At 44.9% G+C, this 24,518-nt stretch overlaps 1 protein-coding gene across 9 annotated transcripts in view; it reads right to left on the reverse strand.

The window, feature by feature from the left end:
• Positions 1-698: 698 nt before the first annotated feature.
• Positions 699-24,518, reverse strand: part of myo9aa (myosin IXAa) — a 156,809-nt gene continuing 132,989 nt past the window's right edge. For 8 of the 9 annotated variants that reach the window (XM_083758574.1, XM_083758575.1, XM_083758571.1 and 5 more), the window contains 16 exons: positions 24,325-24,455; positions 22,084-22,307; positions 18,373-18,489; positions 16,110-16,298; positions 14,977-15,027; positions 14,050-14,161; positions 11,883-11,944; positions 9,133-9,325; positions 8,860-8,988; positions 8,673-8,778; positions 7,749-7,880; positions 7,391-7,514; positions 5,262-5,279; positions 4,568-4,770; positions 3,474-3,616; positions 699-2,740 (listed from right to left, as the gene is read on the reverse strand). In XM_083758574.1, the coding sequence (XP_083614700.1) occupies positions 2,232-2,740; positions 3,474-3,616; positions 4,568-4,770; positions 5,262-5,279; positions 7,391-7,514; positions 7,749-7,880; positions 8,673-8,778; positions 8,860-8,988; positions 9,133-9,325; positions 11,883-11,944; positions 14,050-14,161; positions 14,977-15,027; positions 16,110-16,298; positions 18,373-18,489; positions 22,084-22,307; positions 24,325-24,455 (2,443 nt within the window). In that variant the 3' untranslated portion in view covers positions 699-2,231. The remainder of the gene's footprint in view (positions 2,741-3,473; positions 3,617-4,567; positions 4,771-5,261; positions 5,280-7,390; positions 7,515-7,748; positions 7,881-8,672; positions 8,779-8,859; positions 8,989-9,132; positions 9,326-11,882; positions 11,945-14,049; positions 14,162-14,976; positions 15,028-16,109; positions 16,299-18,372; positions 18,490-22,083; positions 22,308-24,324; positions 24,456-24,518) is intronic. The other variant, XM_083758572.1, reaches the window with a different exon arrangement.

Below are 24,518 nucleotides of genomic sequence, written 5' to 3' on the forward strand. Positions count from 1 at the left end.
TGGGAACACTCTGAACTGGTTCAATATTTAGCGGGAAGAAAGAACCGAACCGGTTCAACCCCGGTGGAAAAGGGGTCTCAGTGTTCTCTGCTGTGTGGTGAACCTTCAAAACATTACCGCGGGGGGGCCGGTGGGGAGGCAGGGACATAGGTTGGGGAACCAATAGGAAGTCTATGCCCAGAAAAGCACAGGGCTCTTTCAGGCTAGCCTATAGCTTTCTATTCCTGGAAAGTCAGTCAACATGCTATAATAGAAGCCATTGTTCCGCTCTCCAGTTTGCTCATGACATTAGGCGGTGTTATCAGACGCTCCGCTACACGATTGGCTGGCGGCATTTCTGGCAGTGTTTCAGAGTATGGGTCAGACTCCCATCGGCTTAGGCGTTGTTTCAGAGTATGGAGTCAGTGTCCCATTGGTTTAGGCGACATGGGGTGGGACTCCCATTGATGACTAGGTCGCTCCATTGATGACTAGGTCGCTTACATTAGTCAGGTTTCACCTGACAAAAAGCCTGCTTAATTACAATATAACGGGTCTGAAGTGCCCACAGCACTCCCATGACACACATAGGAAAGAAATGGCACCATTTTATGATGAGCATAGTGAGGACCTATATGAAGATAGCCGGTTAAAAAAGTCCTCCTTGAATGACACCCAATAACAAAATTAATATTCAATAAAATAAGACAAAAGACAAATTCAATTTCTTGTTGGTTGCTATTGAGCAAACACTGAAAGACGAGTCAGGGTAACAAGGTTCAAGGAAAAAATTGCATATCTGTTCACTATATACTGTACATACTGTATAATAATATTGTCCTGTACATTACAATTGGTTCTATGGCTGTTAAGCAGTGAATGAATGCAGTGCTGGGTTTTTATACACATCAAACATTTACAGAGCTGGGATCTCCTTGGCTGGAATATAATACACACACCAGCTAGCTTGGTCCCTTTGATGGCAAATATCTCCCTCGTAGGAAGGGGGAAAAGCAGCACGAACGTCAAACACATGAAGTTGTTTTTTCTCTCTTGCACGCACGCACACACACACACACACACACACACACACACACACACACACACACACACACACACACACACACACACACACACACACACACACACACACACACACACACACACACACACACACACACACACACACACACACACACACACACAGCCCAATCCCATACATATCTTTCCTAGATACTCAAAGCAAAAGATAAATATTTGACTTTTTAACTACCCAGCAGTTACTGGTGTTCCGTCTTTGTACAGTATGTATATATACCTGTATAATTATCGTATCATATAGAATTATACTTTGAAATTAAAAATGTATTAAATAGGCTGGGGGGGGGGGGGGGATAAATCTGTAATAATAGAGCAACCACTGCTTACTTTGATTGTTATTGAGCTGTAAACTTTTAAAGCAGCTAACGATTGTGAGCGCTTAAAGATCACAGTGACTGCATCATTGATGACTCACTTTAGACTGCATTGTCAATGATTTCTGGATCACCATATTCACTTTAGACTGCATCATCGATGACTTCTGTATCACCATATTCACTTTAGACTGCATCATCGATGACTTCTGTATCACCATATTCACTTTAGACTGCATCATCGATGACTTCTGTATCACCATATTCACTTTAGACTGTGTCACTGATGACACCATACTGCCTTAGCACACACGACTTCAGCGTTCAGCTCTGGAACAGTTCCTGAAACAGACTCAGAGTGGGCTCACACAATATAATCCCAGCGTTCCCTTTTCTCGGCGCGTCTATGCGGCTACTCAACAGTGCCTCCTTCAGGCACCGTGAGAGCATGCGTGGCTTTTTTAAGACTCAACTTCCACTTAACGTCTCATGACAAAATATGTTGAAAAAAAATTAAGAAGAAAAAAATGGTTTTGACGCATCAACATGGTTTCTTGTCGTACGGTGAAGTATAAATTAAAGCCTAAGGCCACGAGGAGTGTGAGCCCACATCCACTGGTCTCAGTCTGGTCTCTCTCTCTGCCAAACCCTCCTCTCCGGTCTTTGAAGTCACAACGCTGTACATACTGTACATGGCACTTGGGGACAATTTTCCTTAGACATGGAAAGGCTAAAGCAGGCGTAGTCTGAGGAGAGGAGATTGGGGAGAACATGGCCGTCGTCTGCCAGGGAGTCGGACAGGGAGTGCTTTGGCGTCGGCCGCCGGCTGACTTCAGTTCATACCATGAATTCATTGCTGCCGTACAAAACCAACTGCTGGGGTAGATCTGACGGGTCCCTGCCGTGGCCGCCACCGTCCCTGGGCTGCCGAGCAGAGGCCGAATGCTTCGCCCCCTTCAGTTTCTGTTTGCCCTTTTGCGGGTTGAAGGTTCCTCGGCTGGTGAACTGGGGCCCTTCCTCGTAGGGTCCGTCCCGCTCCGATGTGGGGCTGTAGTCCGGGCTGTCGTAGCGAGGGGACTGGGACAGGTGGGGGTGGTGTAGCGCCGCAGCCTGGGCGTGGGCGGAGCTTGGTGAGGGGGACTTGGAACGGAAGCGGAAGCGGCGAGTGGTGTTGGCGGAGGAGGAGGAGGAGGGGTGGAAGTGGGAGGACGAGGAGAAGGAGGAGACGCTGGAGCAGGAGTCCACGGAGTCCAGGGAGTCCGGCTGCCGGCGAAGAGGACGGCGCCGCCGCGGGCTCTGGTCCTCTGACTTCCTGGGCCAGGCGGCGGTCAGAGCCGGGCCTCTCTCTGCAGGGGGGAAGGCAGTGAGTATGTTAGGGTAACATCTGTTGCTTTGTTTCTTGTCTACTCTTCTTTCTATTATGTCTCACCAGAATGGCATCATACAGAAAGAAGGTGATTATTACACGGCTTGGTTGAATGCTTGATTCTGATTGGTCAATCGCTGAATTCAGCTATGTGTTATTTCTCGATAATGACGATAATGACGATGGAGAAATAGACGATGCAGTAACTTGATTCAATTTGAACACTTTTCCGAGGCGACCATGTCTGCCCAGTGTAACACTTACATTACCGTAAGCAAGAAAATACTTTGTTTTGTTGTTCATTTGGGGTTTATATTATATGGGTTCATAATATGACATTTATATGTAGGCATATTATTTTCTTTTGGTATGTCCTGTATGGGTGTGTCACATATATTGTAAGTTATTTGATGTACTGTATACCCTGAAACCTTGAATAAACAAAACTGTGATAAAAAAAAATCAGATCCATCTGTACTGTACTGTACTGTACTGTACTGTACTGTACTGTACTGTACTGTACTGTACTGTACTGTACTGTGACACTGTACTGTGACGCTATTTCCGTACTCAGACGGACAGACACAGACACAGACCTAGCCAGGGACTCACATTGCTGTGTATAGGAGTGGCTAGCACCACTCAAAAAATAAAATAAATAAATATATATATATATATATAGCTCAGTAAACGTGTGTGTTACAGCAACGCACCAGAGAAGTCTGAGGTGGCTCCTTCAGAGTCCACGTTGAGGTTCTCGGAGCTGTCGGCCGTACCGATGGAGGCCTCCGACTCCAGAGTCTCGTCGTCCGACGCTCGAGGCTCCAGGGTCAGCATCTCAAAGGTCAACTCCTCCCTGTTAGAAGCACACAGCCAGGTCAAACAGTGAGCCCAACACACATCCATACAGTACAGCAGTGCAGTGCTTCTCAAACTTTACAGGCCCCAAAATAATCATATTTGAAGTTCAACTGGGGACACCCAAAATAATCATATTTGAAGTTCAACTGGGGACTCCCAAAATAATCATATTTTAACTGGGGACTCCTAAAATAATCATATTTGAACCGGGGAATCCATTCCCAAAATAATCACATTTAACTGGGGACCCCCCCAAAATAATAATATTTGACCTGGACCAACCCCCCCCCCCCCCTGGTAAGCACTTGTAATGTAAGAGTTGAGGCAATCAAATCAGTTTGACTCGGTTGCGCAGATAACACGAGGCGTTGTGAGCTTGTAGATCGGCAACTTTAAGATTAAATTGTACCAAAGAATGTGACCACTTCACACCAGTTCTAATCTGACTCCATTGGCTCACGCTGGTGAACACTTTGACCTCTATTAACGAGTTGCCAGAGTTAATTAATTGTAGAACACTTTCCCTGCGATTCGAGAGTTGCCCGAGTTATGTTTAATTGTTTAATCCAAGTTTTAAGTCATACAGGCAATCCACCTGACAGAATGGGGGTTGGTGAGGGGTGCGTTAAGGGTTGGGAGAGGGTTAAGTTTAGGTTTAGGTGTGCTGCCCCGTGGGAGGTTGACTAAGGTTGTGTGAAATGTGCCATATAAAAAAAGGTTGATTTGATTTGATGACTGTACTCATAGGGGTGCAGTACTTAGTTTAGACAGTTTTTGGTTCAGACTAGTCATTGGTTAAACCAGTCATTAGTCCTACAACTACAACCTATCTCAAACCCTCACCCTAACCTCCCACGGGGCAGCACACCTAAACCTAACCTTAACCCATGTCTAAATGACTAGTCTAAACTAAGTATGCACCCCTACTCATAGTAACAATACATACTTCTCTTTCTGCAAGCTTTCGATTTGCTCCGTCAGCACTCTCTCCTCCTCTAGCTGAAGCTCCGACACTTCAGCCTCCAACGCTCCGCCCGCGCCCGCGTCGCCGCCACACTCCTCCATCACGGTGTCATTGACCGATGGAAGCCGTGGACTGACCGGGGGCGACGGCGTGTGGTAGCTTAGTCTCCGTACGTGACCCTTGCCCTGGGAAATCAACCGGGAAAGGTTTCCATCAGGGGTCATCGTCAAAATTCCATTTGTGCCACAGACATACAGTAAGTGAACAATAACGTCACAAAAAACACAAAGAGCTAGCCTTGTAGGAAATACGTTTTTTTAATAGAGCGGTCCTCTTGAACTGAAGAAGCATCATATGCTGCAAGCTTCATGCTGTTATGCAATTATGTTTTCTAATGAACTTCAACTTGTTATACAGTACATATGCTGAAGAAAACCTGGAGATGATCAAAATTGGAAGATTTATAATAATGGTGTGTATACAAGGAAAATCTAAATTTCGACCAAGTCTTTGCCATGGACACATTTCTTCTGAATGAATTTTACACTTGCATACATTCAAGTTGCATAAAAGACTAACATCAATGAAAAACAGTGCCAAAACACCAATCAAATCAACACCAATCAAATCAATCGTTGAAAATAGTTAACACAATAATGCAGAGACAGAGCTTTACCTTTTTAGTTGCATTTGGCTGCATGTTTAAAAAGTGAGAAGGATAGAAATGAGAAATCATTACAATGTAAGTTTGTCTTTATCTTCAAAACACACAAGGGAACTTAGTTGGAGTTAGAGTATAGCATGAGTTAACCGTTGCAGAGCTTTGCCCATGGGTTATTGGAGCTTCTTATAGACAAATATAATGTTGTGGGTATCCCATGTCCTTATACAGTAGATGAGCTAGCACTATGCTGCCAAAATGTAGAATGCATTACCAAAAAGCATTAACTCACCCGTCGCCAATTGCCTCGGACAAAGCCAACTTGGCTGCTGACAATATGACATGATAATAAACACAATCTTTTGGGCCGAACAAATAATTATAAAGAAGAAAAAAAGGGCAGGGTACAACACCTTTTTTTGTTTCTTCTTTCTAATCATTTGTTCGGCACAAAAATGTGGGTTTATTGTCATGATTTGTCACCACCCGAGTTGGCTTTGTTCGAGGCTCACAGGTCTTTAAATAAATCTTTTTTGAAACGTCGATGGGAAAAATTAATGGGAAATTCTCTTCCGGGTTGTCATGAAAGGGGGCGGGACTGCGACGAGGGGGGGGCGGGGGTAACCTGACGCTGCCAGATCCAAGAAGCTTGCTACACAAATTTGTTTCACAGCTTATTGGGATCTGGGATCGCGGAAGCAAATTCGATGACGGGGCTGTTCCTTTTTTTCAAGATACTTGGTAGATCATATTGACGTGTCTATATAGCTTCACATCCGGTTTCGCCCATGTCCCGCCCTTAGCTCACGCTGATTGGTCCGGTACGGAACGGATTTTTGTCAGCTCAACTGCCTGAGAGATCCCAGATGACTGCTGTGTTGGGGAACATGGTTACCCAATACCGCCCTCATCTGGCAGCGTCAGGTTAGGGCGGGGGTCCCAGTCTCCCAGATATAAATGGCATTAAATTGGGGTCAGTAGCCTCTGCATGTCAAACTGGGGGTCCTTTTCAAATGGGGTCTTGCCCTGAACATTAATTTCAGGGCAAGACCTCGACCTCGCGCGTGCCGACTCGGCCCCCAGCCTGGTACCGTAGTCAAAATATGGCCCTTGAGGAAAATTAATTGGGGAACCCTGATCTATTGGGTTTTTGAGCTTTTTGAACTTTATCTCAGATTCTTCTTTTTGATAAAAAAAAAAAAAGCTAGATTTGTGCCTCATTTCTCAAAATGATATGATCCTTGCTTACAAAAAGTATGTTTTGGGTGTAATAAATGACAATCGTGCGAAATGTTAAACAGCTGATTTGTACTTTGTACTCAATCTAAAGGTGGTCGCCGTTGAAAATGCACTTGTGCCAGCGAGATCCCTCGACCAGATGGCGCTGTGGCGCCAAATGAGTTAAAGAGCTCGACTCCCTACCCAAACTCTAAACTAAACTAAAAGAATGGCCTCAAAATACAGTCAGGCTTATTAGAATACCCAAGGAACGCCTGCTTGGTAGCACTAGTCCCCCTCCTTTTGCTGCTACTGGAGCTTATACAGACATTAATGCTAGCCAATAGAGCACCGAAGTCTGACGTCACTTTCAGTAGAGGGCGTCAGTCCCCAGGTTCATGTATTTGTTTAGTTGTTGTAATTGAAATCCCCATTGAGGCGATTTTAGATCGCCTCATATAACAACTGTGTTTGAAAAATAAACATGTCACCCTGGCCGCTTCACTCATATGGATATGAAGAATCAACTGACTGAGAGAAAACGCTAATATTACTGCTGCTGAATTAGTTCGATTTTCGCTAGAAGCAGACTGTATCATATATGAGTGACTGATTGTTGCAAACGATACAGAGACACCTCCCTAACAATAACGCAGAGACAGCTTGTTTATTCTTGGACCACAAAGCTTATAGTAGACGATATTAAGATCACCCCATGTTATTCTCCATAGAGAAATTACTTCCGCGAAACAGGGGAATCGTCGGGATGAGCGAGTTACGTCAGGACTTCGGTGCTCTATTGTGTTGTGTATTGTATTTTATTGCTGGTTACGGGGGAACAAGTACACTGGGGAACGAGTACAATGTTGTTCCCCATTTCTCTATGAGTGAATGACCAGGACAGGTTAGTTTTTGAAATAAATTACCATTGATCTTCGAATGAGGGTCAGTCTGCATTTGGCCTTGTTCTCAGCAAACTCCAGACTGTTGATGTCCTTTAACCTGGCTTTATACTTGTTCATCTGTTCACCAATGATGAGCTCCACACACCTGTCATAATGAGAAGAGAAAAGCTAATGCGGTTATTTGGTGACATGGGGAAATGAAGGTAATATACAAATTTAATTCTACAGGACATTACTTTTAACGAGCCTTGCATCTGCCCACAGATAATGTGGTTACAGCCCAGTGTTAATTTTGACAGAAAATTTGGGATTTAGTCTTAGTCCTAATAATAATATAAGAAAACACAATTAACACAATTACAGTCTAGTGTGTTCTTACGCTGTGGTCTTGCCAATGTCCTGGACGCTCTGCAACGGGTCGATGGTGTCGGGACAGCGCAGGATGCACGGGGCAAACACGATGGCCAAGGCGTTCGCAGACATACGATTTGTGTCCTCCTGGAAGGCAATTCTGGGAGCACAAAGAACTGGATCAGAATAGCTGCCCTTAACTGACTAGATGGAATATGAGGCGTTCCACTACTGACTAGATGGAATATGAGGCGTTCCACTACTGACTAGATGGAATATGAGGCGTTCCACTACTGACTAGATGGAATATGAGGCGTTCCACTACTGACTAGATGGAATATGAGGCGTTCCACTACTGACTAGATGGAATATGAGGCGTTCCACTACTGACTAGATGGAATATGAGGCGTTCCACTACCTGACTAGATGGAATATGAGGCGTTCCACTACCTGACTAGATGGAATATGAGGCGTTCCACTACTGACTAGATGGAATATGAGGCGTTCCACTACCTGACTAGATGGAATATGAGGCGTTCCACTACTGACTAGATGGAATATGAGGCGTTCCACTACCTGACTAGATGGAATATCAGGCGTTCCACTACTGACTAGATGGAATATGAGGCGTTCCACTACTGACTAGATGGAATATGAGGCGTTCCACTACCTGACTAGATGGAATATGAGGCGTTCCACTACCTGACTAGATGGAATATGAGGCGTTCCACTACTGACTAGATGGAATATGAGGCGTTCCACTACTGACTAGATGGAATATGAGGCGTTCCACTACCTGACTAGATGGAATATGAGGCGTTCCACTACTGACTAGATGGAATATGAGGCGTTCCACTACTGACTAGATGGAATATGAGACGTTCCACTACTGACTAGATGGAATATGAGGCGTTCCACTACTGACTAGATGGAATATGAGGCGTTCCACTACCTGACTAGATGGAATATGAGGCGTTCCAGTGTGTTCAGATGAGTTCTGCTTAGCTGGTCGATAACAGAGTACACTCCTCTGATAACTTCCTTTTTATCCTGCAATCCTGGAGAAGAAAAAAAAGTAAATTCATGTTATATAAATGCACCATATACCATGGTACGTAGGAACATGGGTAAGTACTTACCCATGGCTCGTAGGAACTCTTCATACAACTCAAATGTCATCAGAGGACTAGGGAGGTCTCTCAGCCACTGCTTAAAGACACTGGCGATGACATGGATGTTGTAGTCGTCCAAGTTCATACTGTCCACGTCTGTACAGAGAAATGCAAAAAACAATGCAACGGTATTCAAATTTAGCTGGATAATAGTTTTCCTCCTTATTTTCACTACTCTGACAAGCTAGCCAACTTCACCACGACTACAGCCGCTGGCGGTATTTACTTAAATGAATTCACCTGTGTCCAGTCCCAATTTGAGTTCTCTGATCTTATTGGTGGAACCAGATTTGCGGTAGATTCCTTCCGTGTAAAGACCATGCATCTCGATGTAGTTGATGAGCTTCTCCACCACTAGGGGCACCGTTCTCTCATCGTTGGTCAGACGAGATACCTCCACTCCGAATTGTCTGGACGAAAGCTCTGGGTCAAACTGGAAAGGAGGCACAACACATTACATAAAGCTCTGGGTCAAACTGGAAGGAGGCACAAAACATTACATAAAGCTCTGGGTCAAACTGAAAGGAGGCACAAAACATTATGAAAGCTCTGGGTCAAACTGGAAGGAGGCACAAACATTACTGTAAAGCTCTGGGTCAAACTGGAAGGAGGCACAAAACATTATGAAAGCTCTGGGTCAAACTGGAAGGAGGCACAAACATTACTGTAAAGCTCTGGGTCAAACTGGAAGGAGGCACAAAACATTACTGTAAAGCTCTGAGTCAAACTGGAAGGAGGCACAACACATTACTGTAAAGTTCTGGGTCAAACTGGAAGGAGGCACAAAACATTACAAAGCTCTGGGTCAAACTGGAAGGAGGCACAAACATTACAAAGCTCTGGGTCAAACTGGAAGGAGGCACAAAACATTACAAAGCTCTGGGTCAAACTGGAAGGAGGCACAAAACATTACAAAGCTCTGGGTCAAACTGGAAGGAGGCACAAAACATTACTGTAAAGTTCTGGGTCAAACTGGAAGGAGGCACAACACATTACTGTAAAGTTCTGGGTCAAACTGGAAGGAGGCACAAAACATTACAAAGCTCTGGGTCAAACTGGAAGGAGGCACAAAATATTACAAAGCTCTGGGTCAAACATTACGGTCACGTTAACACAAAACATGTCAACTGTCATGTTAGAAAACATTACTGACATGGTAACAGAAATCATTACTGACATGTTACATATGTGCACGCACGTGATGCACCAGGGGTCAAAAATGTCCTCCACAAGCCAACATGGCGATGACCCCTGGCACACACACATGTACACACGATAGACAAACATACAACATGTAAAAATTGTAATGATGAATCACTACAATTTAATGATCAACATTTAGGCCTTGGTATTATGACCCAATATATGGTCATATTGGTACAGTATTATTCTGTGTGTGGCCCTGTATATGTCTTTGTCTTTTTCCCTCTTGGGTGACTGAGCGCTGCTGTAGTGACTGATGAGTACCAGCTGGTGTGTGAGTGGGATGAGTGGTGTCAGCGTGTATATTTTCTACGTCCGAGCATAGACATGGTAACGCCCCGCCTGCCTCTGATTGGCCTACCGACACTGCCAGCCTTACCAGAGTTTCCTCCGAGGTGGAAGATACATGCTGGATAGTCTGCCGCAAGGTTACTCTGTGGTGCGTAATAAATAATACAAGTACGATATATAATACGAGAGAATGACAGCTTGGCACGTTTCGACAGTAACTTTTATTTATGTAGAAGAGGCAAACTAATTTTGTTCATGCCATTGGCCTGTTTATTTGTTTACATGTGTAAAAAGGTCTCTTTTCCCTTGATCTTTATCTTTTCTAGTATAGTATTAGTTTACTATAATTAGAATAATACACAGCCAAATCAAATCATAGTACATACGTGTTCAATCAATTATTCAATCAAAGAAAACGGCACAAACAATATTAGTTTGATCTTCTACAAAAATTAAAGTTACAAGTTACTGTCGCGTGTTGTCATTCTCTTGTAGGCTACTTGTATTATTTCCCACCACGGTGTACCTTGCATCTCGGAGGACAGGCAAGACGGGGCCAATCAGGCGGGGAGTTACCATGTCTATGCTTGGACGTAGAATAGATATACGCGTGGTGTCTGAATGCAGGCACGTGCAGAGGGGGTTGCTTTTGGGGCTTTGGCCCCTGCCCTTTTGTTAGGGGGTTAAAAACCACTGATCTACAAAGATGGCTGTCACCGGTGTCCGGTTCACAGATGTCTTCCTCCTTGCCAGCCTCCAACAACAGCAGTCCTCTGTTGGCCCGTGTTTTTAGTTATGTAACAAAAAACATCGCATGGGTGCACCTGGGACGTATCCTCAGTGATGTTAACATGTTAACATGAGTTACAGGGCGGCAATGGCGCCGAAGAGCGGCCGTGTGTGTGTGTGTGTGTGTGTGTGATGTGTGTGTGTGATGTGTATGGGTGTAATGCACAATCTGTGTAAAGCACTTTGGATAAAAGGCTATATAAATACACCATTTAGTTACAGCCATGATAGGATGATTTACTTTGTTCATGTGTTTGTTCTTTAGTTTAGAGTTAGGTACGTTCTATGTACTGTTATGTGTTAAGGTAAGCATAGGACTTTTGTTTGATTAGGATATGATGTTCAGGTGGCCACCCTGAGGGTATAGCATTGACCATGTATGTATGGTCAATGTCGTAATAAATCACTGTATTGTGTACTAAAATGATGTTGGCGGGTTGTGTTTGGGGGCCGGGAAAGAGGGAGTCCACTTTTTTTGTGCCTTAGGCTCCCCTAGGCCGGTTCGTAACAGGCGTATTGATCAATGTAATGATCAATGAGCAATCACAAGCAGGCCAACGCATAATAATAATAATAATAAGGGTAATAATAATAATAATAAAATGGGTGACAGTTTCAATATTGTGTAAAACTATACAGTTATAGCCGCATAATTGATGTCATGAGATGTTATTGTCAGAACGGACACAACAATATGGCTGACTCACCTTCTTGCTGCACTTGGTGGTCATCTTCTGACAGCACTTTCTGTGGCAGGCGTAGCGGCACACTGGATGAACACACCGAGAGAAGTCATAGATGTCAGTCCCATTTTCAACAGAAAGACAGTGTCTCCTCATTATTGATCAAAACAAAACGCGCTCGGACGAGGTGAGCCACCCGTCCGCCCGCCGTTAAGCTAGCTAGCTGTCTAAAAAGTTCTGAAAGACAAAGGCAACCTTGGCCCGGCATGGGGAAAACATCCTGTGTTGAGGACAAGGATAACTGTGTTGTGTCGGGACGCTCTGGCAGAGAGACACAGAGCAGAGAGCCGCAGACCCCATGAGTCCAGTTGAAAACAATCTGATTAGAGGTCTGGAGAGAGAGGGGGAAGGGGGGAGGCCCAGGAGGAACAGAGAACTACAGTATGGTGTGATTACAGTATATGTGTTGGACCAGTCTATGAAAAGAACTCTGTGCACGTGCATGGGTGTCGATGTGAGTGTTGATTTTGTCGATTAAAACTAGTTTTTTGTCGACTGCCTTTTCAGTGACAAAAAAACGAAATACAAACTAAGATGATGACTATGATGACTATGATGACTAGATCTGAGACTAAATATATTGACATTTCTTTTTTAGAAAATGTCAGAAAGGGACTAGTGGAGAAAAGATCCCTCAGTGCTGTTGCTGGCATAGTGATACTGGACACAAACAATAGTTCCATGTATATAGAAATAGGTCAAGAATACAAATAGTTTTGTGGAGTAATGTATTTTTAATGAGTGGCCCCCAGACCCCCACCAAATTACCCAAACTAATTAATATTCATCAAAACCAGAACAGAACTCCCACCATGGGACTCATGCAATCAACTTAGCAACCACTTTATTAATGGCAAGTATTTCCTACAGGTCTGAGTCCAAAAATGTGAACTAACCCTCTAAGGTGACTCCAATAAAAATAATAAAACTTGACTGGCAGTCTGTTGGCTTTTAGTTCAGCACAAACAGTCGGGCGACAGCACATTGTTTTTTTTTTTTTTTTTAAGATATTTTTTTGCGGCTTACGCCTTTATTGATTTTTTAAGGGATAGAAAGTAGGCTGACAGGAAACGGGAGAGAGATGGGGGGATGACATGCGGTAAAGGCCGTGTCGGGTCCGGGAGTCGAACCCGCGGCACACCGCGACTGGATCACCAGTCCCGTGCCCAGACCGTTACGCTACGGCCTGGGCCGACAGCACATTGTTGTTAAGGAAACCAGGTGACATAACTCCAGGAGGTGGCAGTAATCTGCAGCGCTGACCTGCAACAGCCTGGTCACTGCCTCACTGGTGCCAGGTCTTGTTATTATAAGTGACTTTTGGCTTGTTTTCCTGTAAAGCAGTTTGTACATTTTCATAGTTGTTTTAGTTTGTGCTCGTTTCTGAAGTGTATAGTTTCTTATTTGGGCTTGCTTTCAAGATGCTTTAAAGATCACACCTCTATGCAAAGCTTACATAAGCTGCCGACAGGCTGTGTGTCACCAGCCTGAATGAACATAGGAATGAGCCTGGATGCATATCAAGGGTCTATTGTGTGGCCTGCTAAATCCTGCCTTCACCATTACATTGAAACAGCTCAGTGGCCTTGTGGTTAGAGTGTCCGCCCTGAGACTGGGAGGTTGGGGTTCAATCCCCAGCCGGGTCATACCAAAGACTGTAAAAAATGGGACCCAATGCCTCCCTGCTTGACACTCAGCATCAAGGGTTGGATTTTTGTGGGTAAGTCCCTGCGACATACTAGCGTCATGTCCAGGGGGTGTACTTGTACCTCACGCTACAGAAACAGGAGATAGGCTCCTGGCCTCATGGCTCGGCAAGGCTACTTACTAATATTATGATGTTCACTTTGGAGCAGTGCTGCTGGTAGATTAGCCCGGAAATCTGCTCAGTTCAGTTGTGATTGGATTTCACTCCTTCTGAAGTAGTGAGGGACCAGTCAGGGTCAGGTATGCAAATATGGGGCGGATTTATCAGCAGAGGCATTATTTTTATTCGCCATTTGGAAATGCATGTTGTTCCACACAGAGATTCCAGACTAATATCTACACAGTGATATTAGTCTGGCCATGCCAGGCTAGGTGGTACTGTAGATAGGCACATACACATGCACACAAACACACACACACTTACGTTTGCAGACACAGGCCCGGTCCATCATCCAGATGAGAGAGGAACAGTACTCGCAGTACGTGGGGATGCTGTACTGGGTGGACTTAAAGATGTGGCCATTATGCTCTTCCACCTACAGAGTGCAGTAAAGCAGGAGTTTAGCGTATATTCACTAATTTGTCACTAAACAAAAATAACACATTATTTAAATGTTGCATTGTTATCGTGGACAGTATTAACATTTACATCTGCAAGTAGACATTATAGCTTAAATAAAAGTAGGGGTTGTTTTATTTTTATGTACTGAATGCTGAACCAATAGAAAAACAAGTGGACTGTTATCCTGGGCAGCTCTTTTACTTGGAAATCATCAATGTCACTTCAGTTTAAACACTTAAATCCTCCATACTTAGTCAAACGGACCTGAGTTAAACTGTTGTTGTAGACAGTTTTTCAGTCTACAGTACACAATGAATGTTTTATTACCTATGACGAGCCTTCCTCAGCGTTGTACATGACAACGCTGAGGAAGGCCCACCTGGCTGAAACACGTCCAACCTAACGGGTCCATTTGGTTCCATTTGTACACTCTCAAGAGTTACAGACCCATAAGGGTCCATTTGGTTCCATTTGTACACTCTCAGAGTTACAGACCCATAAGGGTCCATTTGGTTCCAAACTATCATTTAGCTGGGGACCCCCTGGAACTCCCTCAAGGACCCCTAGGGGTCCCCGGACCCCACTTTGGGAACCACTGGTTTAGAAGGGGATCACTTGAAATGTACGGTACATCCCTTTGGAAGTTCACTGCTCAATTTTGCTTCCCATCTTTTCAACAAGCTGAGAGAAGTGTGGAGGACTCACTGCCATAGAAAGTTATGGGTACAGTATAGCTAAACTTCTAGATAAGGACGTCAAGCTGAAATGTACTAAATAACAAACACTTACGATGTCAGCGTCTTTTTTCCTCCTCTTTTTGCGTTCTGGTTTAACTACCGGCTGTGGATATAAAGAACAGCAAAACATATATTGTGATTTGCATTAGGTACGCTTTACAGTAGATCTGCTATTTTCAGCATGCAACCAAGTGTTAAATCACAATATGTTTTTGTCAACGAAACCAACTGTAGATTTAGTCGACTAAAATCTTATGATATTTAGTAAACTAAAAAAAGATTCTAACTAAAACATTTCAGATGACTAAAATATGACTAAAACTGGCGGCAATGGCTCAGGGGTAGAGCGGCAGCTTGGGAACCGGAAGGTTCCTGGTTCGATCCCGAGCTCCCCCCGAGTTAGGTCGCCTTCACACCACGATGTTATACAGCCATTAAAACGAATCCTGCTGCGTACTGTCGGAAAGTGCGCTTCGTTTGGCAGGTGTGAAGGCTCATTCAAATTCTGGTTTCAAATTCTATTTCGCCAAAAAGCAGGGGTTTCGCTTCACTTCCAAGCAGACTTCGATTCACTGCAGATGTGAATGCAAAACGTTGGATTAATTTTGCGCTGCCGTCTGCGCTCTGCCTCCATGTGCTCAAAAGAGCAGCGCACGCACACGCACACACACACACACACACACACTCTAACGTCCAGTCCCCGACACTGCATCCACGTTACCCGCACTTTACGTCCAACTATTACGCTACTCAAAGTATAATTTTAACACCAGAGATTTCACTGTGTAGTTTATGAATTGAACACATTGATAAAGATCCCTGCTGCGGTTGAAACAGTGCAGTGTGAACGCAAACGCAGTTAAAAATGCAAGAATGATGCAACTTCACTCCCAATCGCTGCACAGAGTGTACCGAAGTACAGGTGAGAATGCAATCTTAGTGTCAAAGTGTCCTTGAGCATGATACTGATTGCTCCTGATGAGCAGGTTCAGAGGCAACAAATATTTGCATGGTTTCCTCCGCCATCGGTGTCGTGAATGAGTGAGGGGGTGAATGTAATGCACAATCTATGTAAAGCGCCTTGGATAAAGGAGCTATATAAATTTACCATTTACTCAAAAGACCAAAAAACAAAAACAAAATCTGAATTTGCGGTCAGAAGAATCAACCATGCGGACGGTGTACCTTGCTGATGGTGCTGTCCATGGGCTTGTACTCCGTCATGAACTCGTCCAAGAACACCTTGAAGGTGTTGACCCACACCTTGACGGGCGACTCGCTCCAGTCCCTCTGCTCCTGGCGCATCGTCTTCTCCAGGATGTGCTCAAAAAGAGCGTGGAGGTCCTTGTAGCGGATGCTCTTACCGTCGTCCATCTGGGGAGGAACATAAACGATTGGCCGGGCATGACAAAACAACACGCTCAGAAGCAGTAAGGACTTTGTAGATTTGAATTATTGTTAAAAAAATCACACCCGTTCATGTGAACTGAGTGGTGCAGCTCCCCCCCCCCCCACCTCTCTCTCTCTCCCTCTCTCTCTCATTGGCAGGCAACATTGCAGCACTATACCTCTGTCTGTTTCTGGCGCCCCCTACTGGTACCCTATAGTCATACTGGTGCTCATGACCACATACATACATACATAGATTAGATATACACGGACATTGCTGGTTGTAGGAGTGGTTGCACAAAAAACATACATTAACCACTTCAGCCCTATTTAAACTTTTGATAATAGATTTCAAAAGATTTTAATACATTTTATACACTAGACCGGTGCCCAGCTGTATAGAGCACTCAGTCGGTAACGATGGAAGTTGGAGATCCATGCCGCACCCGGCTATGCAATACCCGTTGTACCCGTGTCAGAGTAACCGTTCCACCCATCTGTCTGTGTCCCTTTTATGCCCAATTTGCCCATATATGGAGATTTCTGTATCTGTCTCTCTGTGTCCCTTTATTCCTATATATGGAGTTCTGTGTCAGGCACGTCCAAATATGGAGTGTTGTGATGTCAGAACAGGCCAGCTCCATATATGGAGCAGGGGCCCTGTCCAGAGCCCAGGCAGAGGCCTTTTGTGGCGCTTCTGGACAACCGTGGGTCCGACCGACTCGACACCGGGCACTGCACTCCCCGTGGGGGTGTGGAACGTGTGTGTCAAATTTCAAATTTGAAGTTGGTGGGGCGAACAGTTCTCAGGTTACGTGCATTACAGCCATACACATGTACGTATGTACATACAGACGGACATACTGAGACATGGTGCATTTATAGATATATATGATACCTTGAACCTTCTGCATAATGAGTACTACACTTTTATTACATTGCAGTATTGATGATACTTTTACTTACTTACTTTACTTACAAAGAAAATAGGAATAGAGCACAGAAGTCTGACATAATTTACACATAACAAATAAACAAATGATACCAGTGATTTGACTCATATGGACTCACATTTAGAAACAGACTGCATCAAAATGAGTGACTGACTGACTGACCTGCTGTTGACCTGCCTGTCTAGCATCAAATGTTGGATGAGTGAGAACTTTCTCAAGCTAAATGAGGATAAGACAGAAGTTCTCATAATCGGTTCTAGTGAGCAGAAAGAATCAATAATAAGCAGACTGGGCAACCTAACTGTAGAAACTAACAGTACAGTAAAGAACCTGGGGGTTATTATTGATTCTGAATTGAACTTTAATTCACACATTAATCATGTCACCAAGATTGCCTTTTTTCACCTTAGAAATATTGCACGAATCAGAGCCTATTTGTCCTTGGACGATGCAAAAACGCTAATCCACGCCTTTGTTTTTTCTTTTTTCAGGACTGCCTAAGAAAACAACTGACAGATTACAACTTGTCCAAAATGCAGCAGCCAGAGTTTTAACTAGAACTAAGATGAGAGAACATATTACTCCAGTTTTGGCATCACTGCACTGGCTTCCGGTTGTTTTTAGGATTGATTTAAAAATTATTTTACTTGTCTATAAAGCTCTCAATGGTCTCGCACCTTCCTACCTACATGACTGCCTGCCTAAATATGTCCCAAACCGCCCCCTAAGGTCTTCCACCGCCGGCCTGCTCGCTTTGCCCAAAAAAATGGCAACTAAAAAATACGGGGAAGCAGCTTTTTGCTTCTACGGGCCGTCGGCATGGAACAAGCTCCCACTGTACCTTCGTCAGGCAGCCTCTGTAGACATTTTTAAAGCCACTTCTACAACATTGCCTTTAATTGATCTTGTATTTTTTATTTTTCATGTCCTCACTGTACTGCATTACTGCTTGTTTTTTAATGTCGTTGCCTTGCTTTTCTTTTATTCTCCATTGTTCTGTAAAGCACTTTGAGCTGCATTTCATGTCATGAAAGGTGCTATACAAATAAAGTTTTATTATTATTATTATTTATTATCATAAACGAAGATTTTGATAGGTAACGAACCGCCAGTGCTGTGGAGTAGGAGTTGAAGATGTTGAGACGGAACTCCTTCAGAGCCTTCTTGAAGACCACGTCTACCATGGTGTCCTTCTTACCGTCCTCTGTGTCCAGGTCGTTGATCTGGAAGAACAGGAGACCATACAACCTATTAAACATAATGTGTCCAGGTCGTTGATCTGGAAGAACAGGAGACCATACAACCTATTAAACATAATGTGTCCACCAGGTCGTTGATCTGGAAGAACAGGAGACCATACAACCTATTAAACATAATGTGTCCAGGTCGTTGATCTGGAAGAACAGGAGACCATACAACCTATTAAACATAATGTGTCCACCAGGTCGTTGATCTGGAAGAACAGGAGACCATACAACCTATTAAACATAATGTGTCCACCAGGTCGTTGATCTGGAAGAACAGGAGACCATACAACCTATTAAACATAATGGTCCTAATTCATTAAAAAGAAATACGCCACCGTTGCACTGTGGCGGAAACAGATATCGTATTTATCCGTCCGATCAAGCTGCGTTGAGATGACGTGTTATTCAGAGAGTGGTGTGTACCACAGGTACGCAGGCGTATCGCAGGTGTATGTCATACTGAATGAAGCGGGTGCAAAGTGATCGGAAAAGCACCCGACAACCTCATCTGCATTGATCCACGCCCCATATCGTACCATAAAAGGCTTCAAGCATGACTCAGCAGACAGCAGTTTGAGATCCGTCTGTCAAAAAAAGAAAAAAGGCTTTGCAGCCGCAGACTGCACCATTGCATATTACCACTGTAGGCTACTATATATGTACAAACTGACATCAATCCATCAAAGGACACCAAAGGAAATAAAAATATTTCCAAGCTTACAACGGTGCGTGCTCCGCTGAAGCAATATAATTATAATTTATTTAATTAAGTTCGGGACCAAGGCGGGTGCTCACTCACACCTTTGCAGAGGTAAAACATATCCGATATTTAAAATATCGGATATATGTCAATGCAAAAGTCGTCTTTTGAGAGAGAGCGAGAGAGAGAGAGAGAGAGAGAGAGAGAGAGAGAGAGAGAGAGAGAGGGAGGGGGGCATGGGCCCTCGACACTGTTTGCGCGATAAAGAACAGTAGCCTATACATTCATAAGTAAATAATTATAGGCCTATATAGGCCTGGGATCCTCTTGTCTTAAGAAATTATAATCCAGTGAGTTTATCCAGTGAGTTAAACTATTCTGTGTGTGGCATCCATGCATGTGATCAATATCAATATACATTATTATAAAGTCTGTCCGTCCGGAGGTGAGCTGGCTTTCAAACACGCTGATGCCATTCATTAGGCTAATGTGGTCTTCTATTTTTTATATAGGGCTATATAGCCCTATTCATTTTCCAATGTGAATCGGATCGGCAGAACGCTGCTGTCTGCCCCCCCCCCACACACACACCCTGCACACACACACACACACACACACACACACACACACACACACACACACACACACACACACACACACACACACACACACACACACACACACACACACACACACACACACACACACACACACACACACACGCACACACACCAACCGACAGTCAACTGACTCAAGGAGCTCCGTAACAAAACAATTTCAATAGGCCTGCCGCCTACTGCAGGCATTACTACACTAAACAATGTTGGATTCGTACAGTGCAGAATGCAGATAAGCCTATGTTCTTATTATAATTGTGAGTTTGTTTTTTAACATGCAGCGCGAGTCCGCGAGAGCCGATCTACAAGCTCACAACCGTTGCACTTCGAGTAGAAGGCTGCCGAGTGAGCAGCCCCAATCGCGCATGATAGAAATATCCTAATGCATGCATTTAGGCATACAAGTGCACTCTGCTTTTATATATATATATATATATATATATATATATATATATATATATATATAGGCTATCATTTTTTTATGTGCTGATCGACCAATATGTTGGGGACACATGCCTACATATTTTATCTGAGATTTGGGAACAATTTATTGATTCAGCATGAAGACTAAAGCCTTCTGAATAAATCTATACGCAACTTCCGCAAGTGTATGCTTGCGAAGATTTCTCCGCCACCTAAAGAGGTCCCGTAGGATTTGGCGGAGTTTCCGACAAACCTACGTGAGCGTCAAGTTCACGGTCATTTCCATTAATTCCAAATTAATGTGGGAAATCCACGTAAATGCCTTTCCGCCATCGTCACGTCATTATATCAGCGGAAACGCGTTGAAGAATCAGGCCCAATGTGTCCACCAGGTCGTTGATCTGGAAGAACAGGAGACCATACAACCTATTAAACATAATGTGTCCAGGTTGTTGATCTGGAAGAACAGGAGACCATACAACCTATTAAACATAATGTGTCCACCAGGTCGTTGATCTGGAAGAACAGGAGACCATACAACCTATTAAACATAATGTGTCCAGGACGTTGATCGAAGAAGAATGGGACACAATACAACTTATTAACCCATTCTGACCGGGCACCCATTTTGCTGTCGGCATCATGTTATGCTTTAGCTATTTAAAAATAGCAGATCTACAAGCTCATATCGCGCCACCGAGTGGCGCGATACGAGCTTGTAGGTCTGCTATTTTTGAAAGAAATCGAAGAACGACTGACATTTTTAGAATCTGATCTCAGGTCAGAATGGGTTCATCAGACCAGTGTGTGTCCGGCGGAAACCTCGTATGAATCTGATCTCAGGTCAGAATGGGTTAAACATCGACAACATAACACACTAAAATAGCAGAGAAATAAATGCAAGATAGACCAGAGTCTCAAATTCAATATATTGTGAAGTATATTATTCTAATTACAGCTGGAATTGACATGTTCATTCACAAATGTATGTGAACTGTGCATGAGGATGAAATTGTTACAAAACAGACTAACAGAGAGAGAGAGGGAGAAAGAGAGAGAGAAAGAGAGAGAGAGAGAGATGGGGGGAAAGTACATTTTGATGCCGTTTTAGTCATAGTCTTTTGAATAAAATGTCACTAAGTTGTAGTCTTATCTATATTTACATTTGAGATGGGCGCATAAAAATGTGCGCCAGTTCAGATATCCAAGTCATAGACCATAACATAGGCGAAACTGACATTCCCTCACTGTGCTTTCTCTACGTCCCAACTGTTCCTCATACTTTGCAAGTTCTGTCTCCACGCAACATAGACTCCTTTTACCACCTTCAATGTGCTTGCATTCTTTTATTTACTTTAATTTCGCCATTAGTACCCCCTCCCCCTAACAATCGTGCCTGCTTGAGACATTACTCACTCTTCCATCTAAAAAGTATATTTCTCTTCAGAAGCGTTAATATTGTAACCTCACCACAGCATAACATAAAAAAATATCCCAGAATGTCCACTTTCAGCTCAATCACCTACCTACATTCTGAGAAAACAGCCTTTTGAAACAGGAACTGGACTCCTGTGTTTTTCTTTAAGCTAGATGTGAACGCACAGAAGGCGCGTGAACCTCTAGTTTTAGTCATCTGAAAAGTTGACTTGTCTTCCAGTTCTACTGGATATCTAGTCCACTAGTCCTTCCCTAACATTTTAGTCTAGTTTTTAATTTGTTTGACGAAATTGTCAATATACTTTAGTCAATAGTTTTAGTCATCAAAGCTTAGTTTTTACTTAGTTTTCGACAAACGGTTTTTGGTCATAGTTTTAGTGGACGGTAGACTACCTTCTTCATGAGGAAGTCGTTCATGCTGCGGTAGTCGTTAGTACAGGTGAGGATCTGCAGGGCTTCGTTCTGCCAGTGCGTGGGCTCCAACGCCACGTTGCTGATCTTCACGCTGCGCCTCCTCTTCACCTTGGGAGACGGCTCCTTGTTCTCCTTGGACTCCCTGGAGCCTCGCCGCTCTGCGGCCAGCTCGGGGCTCCGTGGGGGGGACAGGTACCCCTGTCCTGCTGGGTGGGAGGAGAGGAACAGTCAGAGACGCATCATATCAGTTCGTCCACTAAAAGTACAATATTTGCCTCTGATGTAGTGGAGTAGAACTTGATTGAAAATGGTAAATACTGAAGAAAGTCAAAATATCTCAAAATAGTACAGTACTTGTACTTACTTTACACCAATACATACAGGTTGTAAATTGGATCATTTGGGCAGATAGAATCCATTTATTCCAGTAATCTACATGGCAATTCCAGTAATCTACATGGCAATAATCTACAATCTACATGGCAGTAATCTACTGAACATGGCAGTAGCCCCCCCCCCCCCCCCCCCCCCCCCATCACCAACCCTCTCCTAGCAGAGGTCTATAGCCCCCCCCTTAACCCACCCTCTCCATACAGAGGTCTATAGCCCCCCCTTCACCCACCCTCTCCATACAGAGGTCTATAGCCCCCCCTTCACCCACCCTCTCCATACAGAGGTCTATAGCCCCCCCCTTAACCCACCCTCTCCATACAGAGGTCTATAGCCCCCCCTTAACCCACCCTCTCCATACAGAGGTCTATAGCCCCCCCTTAACCCACCCTCTCCATACAGAGGTCTATAGCCCCCCCTTCACCCACCCTCTCCATACAGAGGTCTATAGCCCCCCCTTAACCCACCCTCTCCATACAGAGGTCTATAGCCCCCCCACCTTCACCCACCCTCTCCATACAGAGGTCTATAGCCCCCCCTTAACCCACCCTCTCCATACAGAGGTCTATAGCCCCCCCCATCACCCACCCTCTCCATACAGAGGTCTATAGCCCCCCCACCTTCACCCACCCTCTCCATACAGAGGTCTATAGCCCCCCCTTAACCCACCCTCTCCATACAGAGGTCTATAGCCCCCCCACCTTCACCCACCCTCTCCATACAGAGGTCTATAGCCCCCCCACCTTCACCCACCCTCTCCATACAGAGGTCTATAGCCCCCCCTTCACCCACCCTCTCCATACAGAGGTCTATAGCCCCCCCTTAACCCACCCTCTCCATACAGAGGTCTATAGCCCCCCCACCTTCACCCACCCTCTCCATACAGAGGTCTATAGCCCCCCCTTAACCCACCCTCTCCATACAGAGGTCTATAGCCCCCCCACCTTCACCCACCCTCTCCATACAGAGGTCTATAGCCCCCCCCCATCACCCACCCTCTCCATACAGAGGTCTATAGCCCCCCCACCTTCACCCACCCTCTCCATACAGAGGTCTATAGCCCCCCCTTAACCCACCCTCTCCATACAGAGGTCTATAGCCCCCCCACCTTCACCCACCCTCTCCATACAGAGGTCTATAGCCCCCCCTTCACCCACCCTCTCCATACAGAGGTCTATAGCCCCCCCCCCCATCACCCACCCTCTCCATACAGAGGTCTATAGCCCCCCCCATCACCCACCCTCTCCATACAGAGGTCTATAGCCCCCCCCCCATCACCCACCCTCTCCATACAGAGGTCTATAGCCCCCCCCATCACCCACCCTCTCCATACAGAGGTCTATAGCCCCCCCCCACCTTCACCCACCCTCTCCATACAGAGGTCTATAGCCCCCCCACCTTCACCCACCCTCTCCATACAGAGGTCTATAGCCCCCCCCTTAACCCACCCTCTCCATACAGAGGTCTATAGCCCCCCCTTCACCCACCCTCTCCATACAGAGGTCTATAGCCCCCCCCCCCCCATCACCCACCCTCTCCATACAGAGGTCTATAGCCCCCCCCCCATCACCCACCCTCTCCATACAGAGGTCTATAGCCCCCCCCCACCTTCACCCACCCTCTCCATACAGAGGTCTATAGCCCCCCCCCCCCCATCACCCACCCTCTCCATACAGAGGTCTATAGCCCCCCCCCACCTTCACCCACCCTCTCCATACAGAGGTCTATAGCCCCCCCCCATCACCCACCCTCTCCATACAGAGGTCTATAGCCCCCCCACCTTCACCCACCCTCTCCATACAGAGGTCTATAGCCCCCCCCATCACCCACCCTCTCCTAGCAGAGGTCCAGCCTCTCCGCTGTCTCCATCCAGGGAATCTCCTCCACAGATCAGCTTTTCTCTCGATGTCTTCTTCTCCCCGTGTTTGGTTTTACCCCAGAACCGCATCTTACCACGAACCCTGAAAAACATGAACAGAACCGACTATTTTCAAAGATATTTTGTTGTCGTTGGATAAGATTTT

The sequence above is a fragment of the Protomyctophum parallelum genome (assembly GCF_964188405.1).
Source record: "Protomyctophum parallelum genome assembly, chromosome: 2".
In the NCBI taxonomy this organism is placed as follows: Eukaryota; Metazoa; Chordata; class Actinopteri; order Myctophiformes; family Myctophidae; genus Protomyctophum; species Protomyctophum parallelum.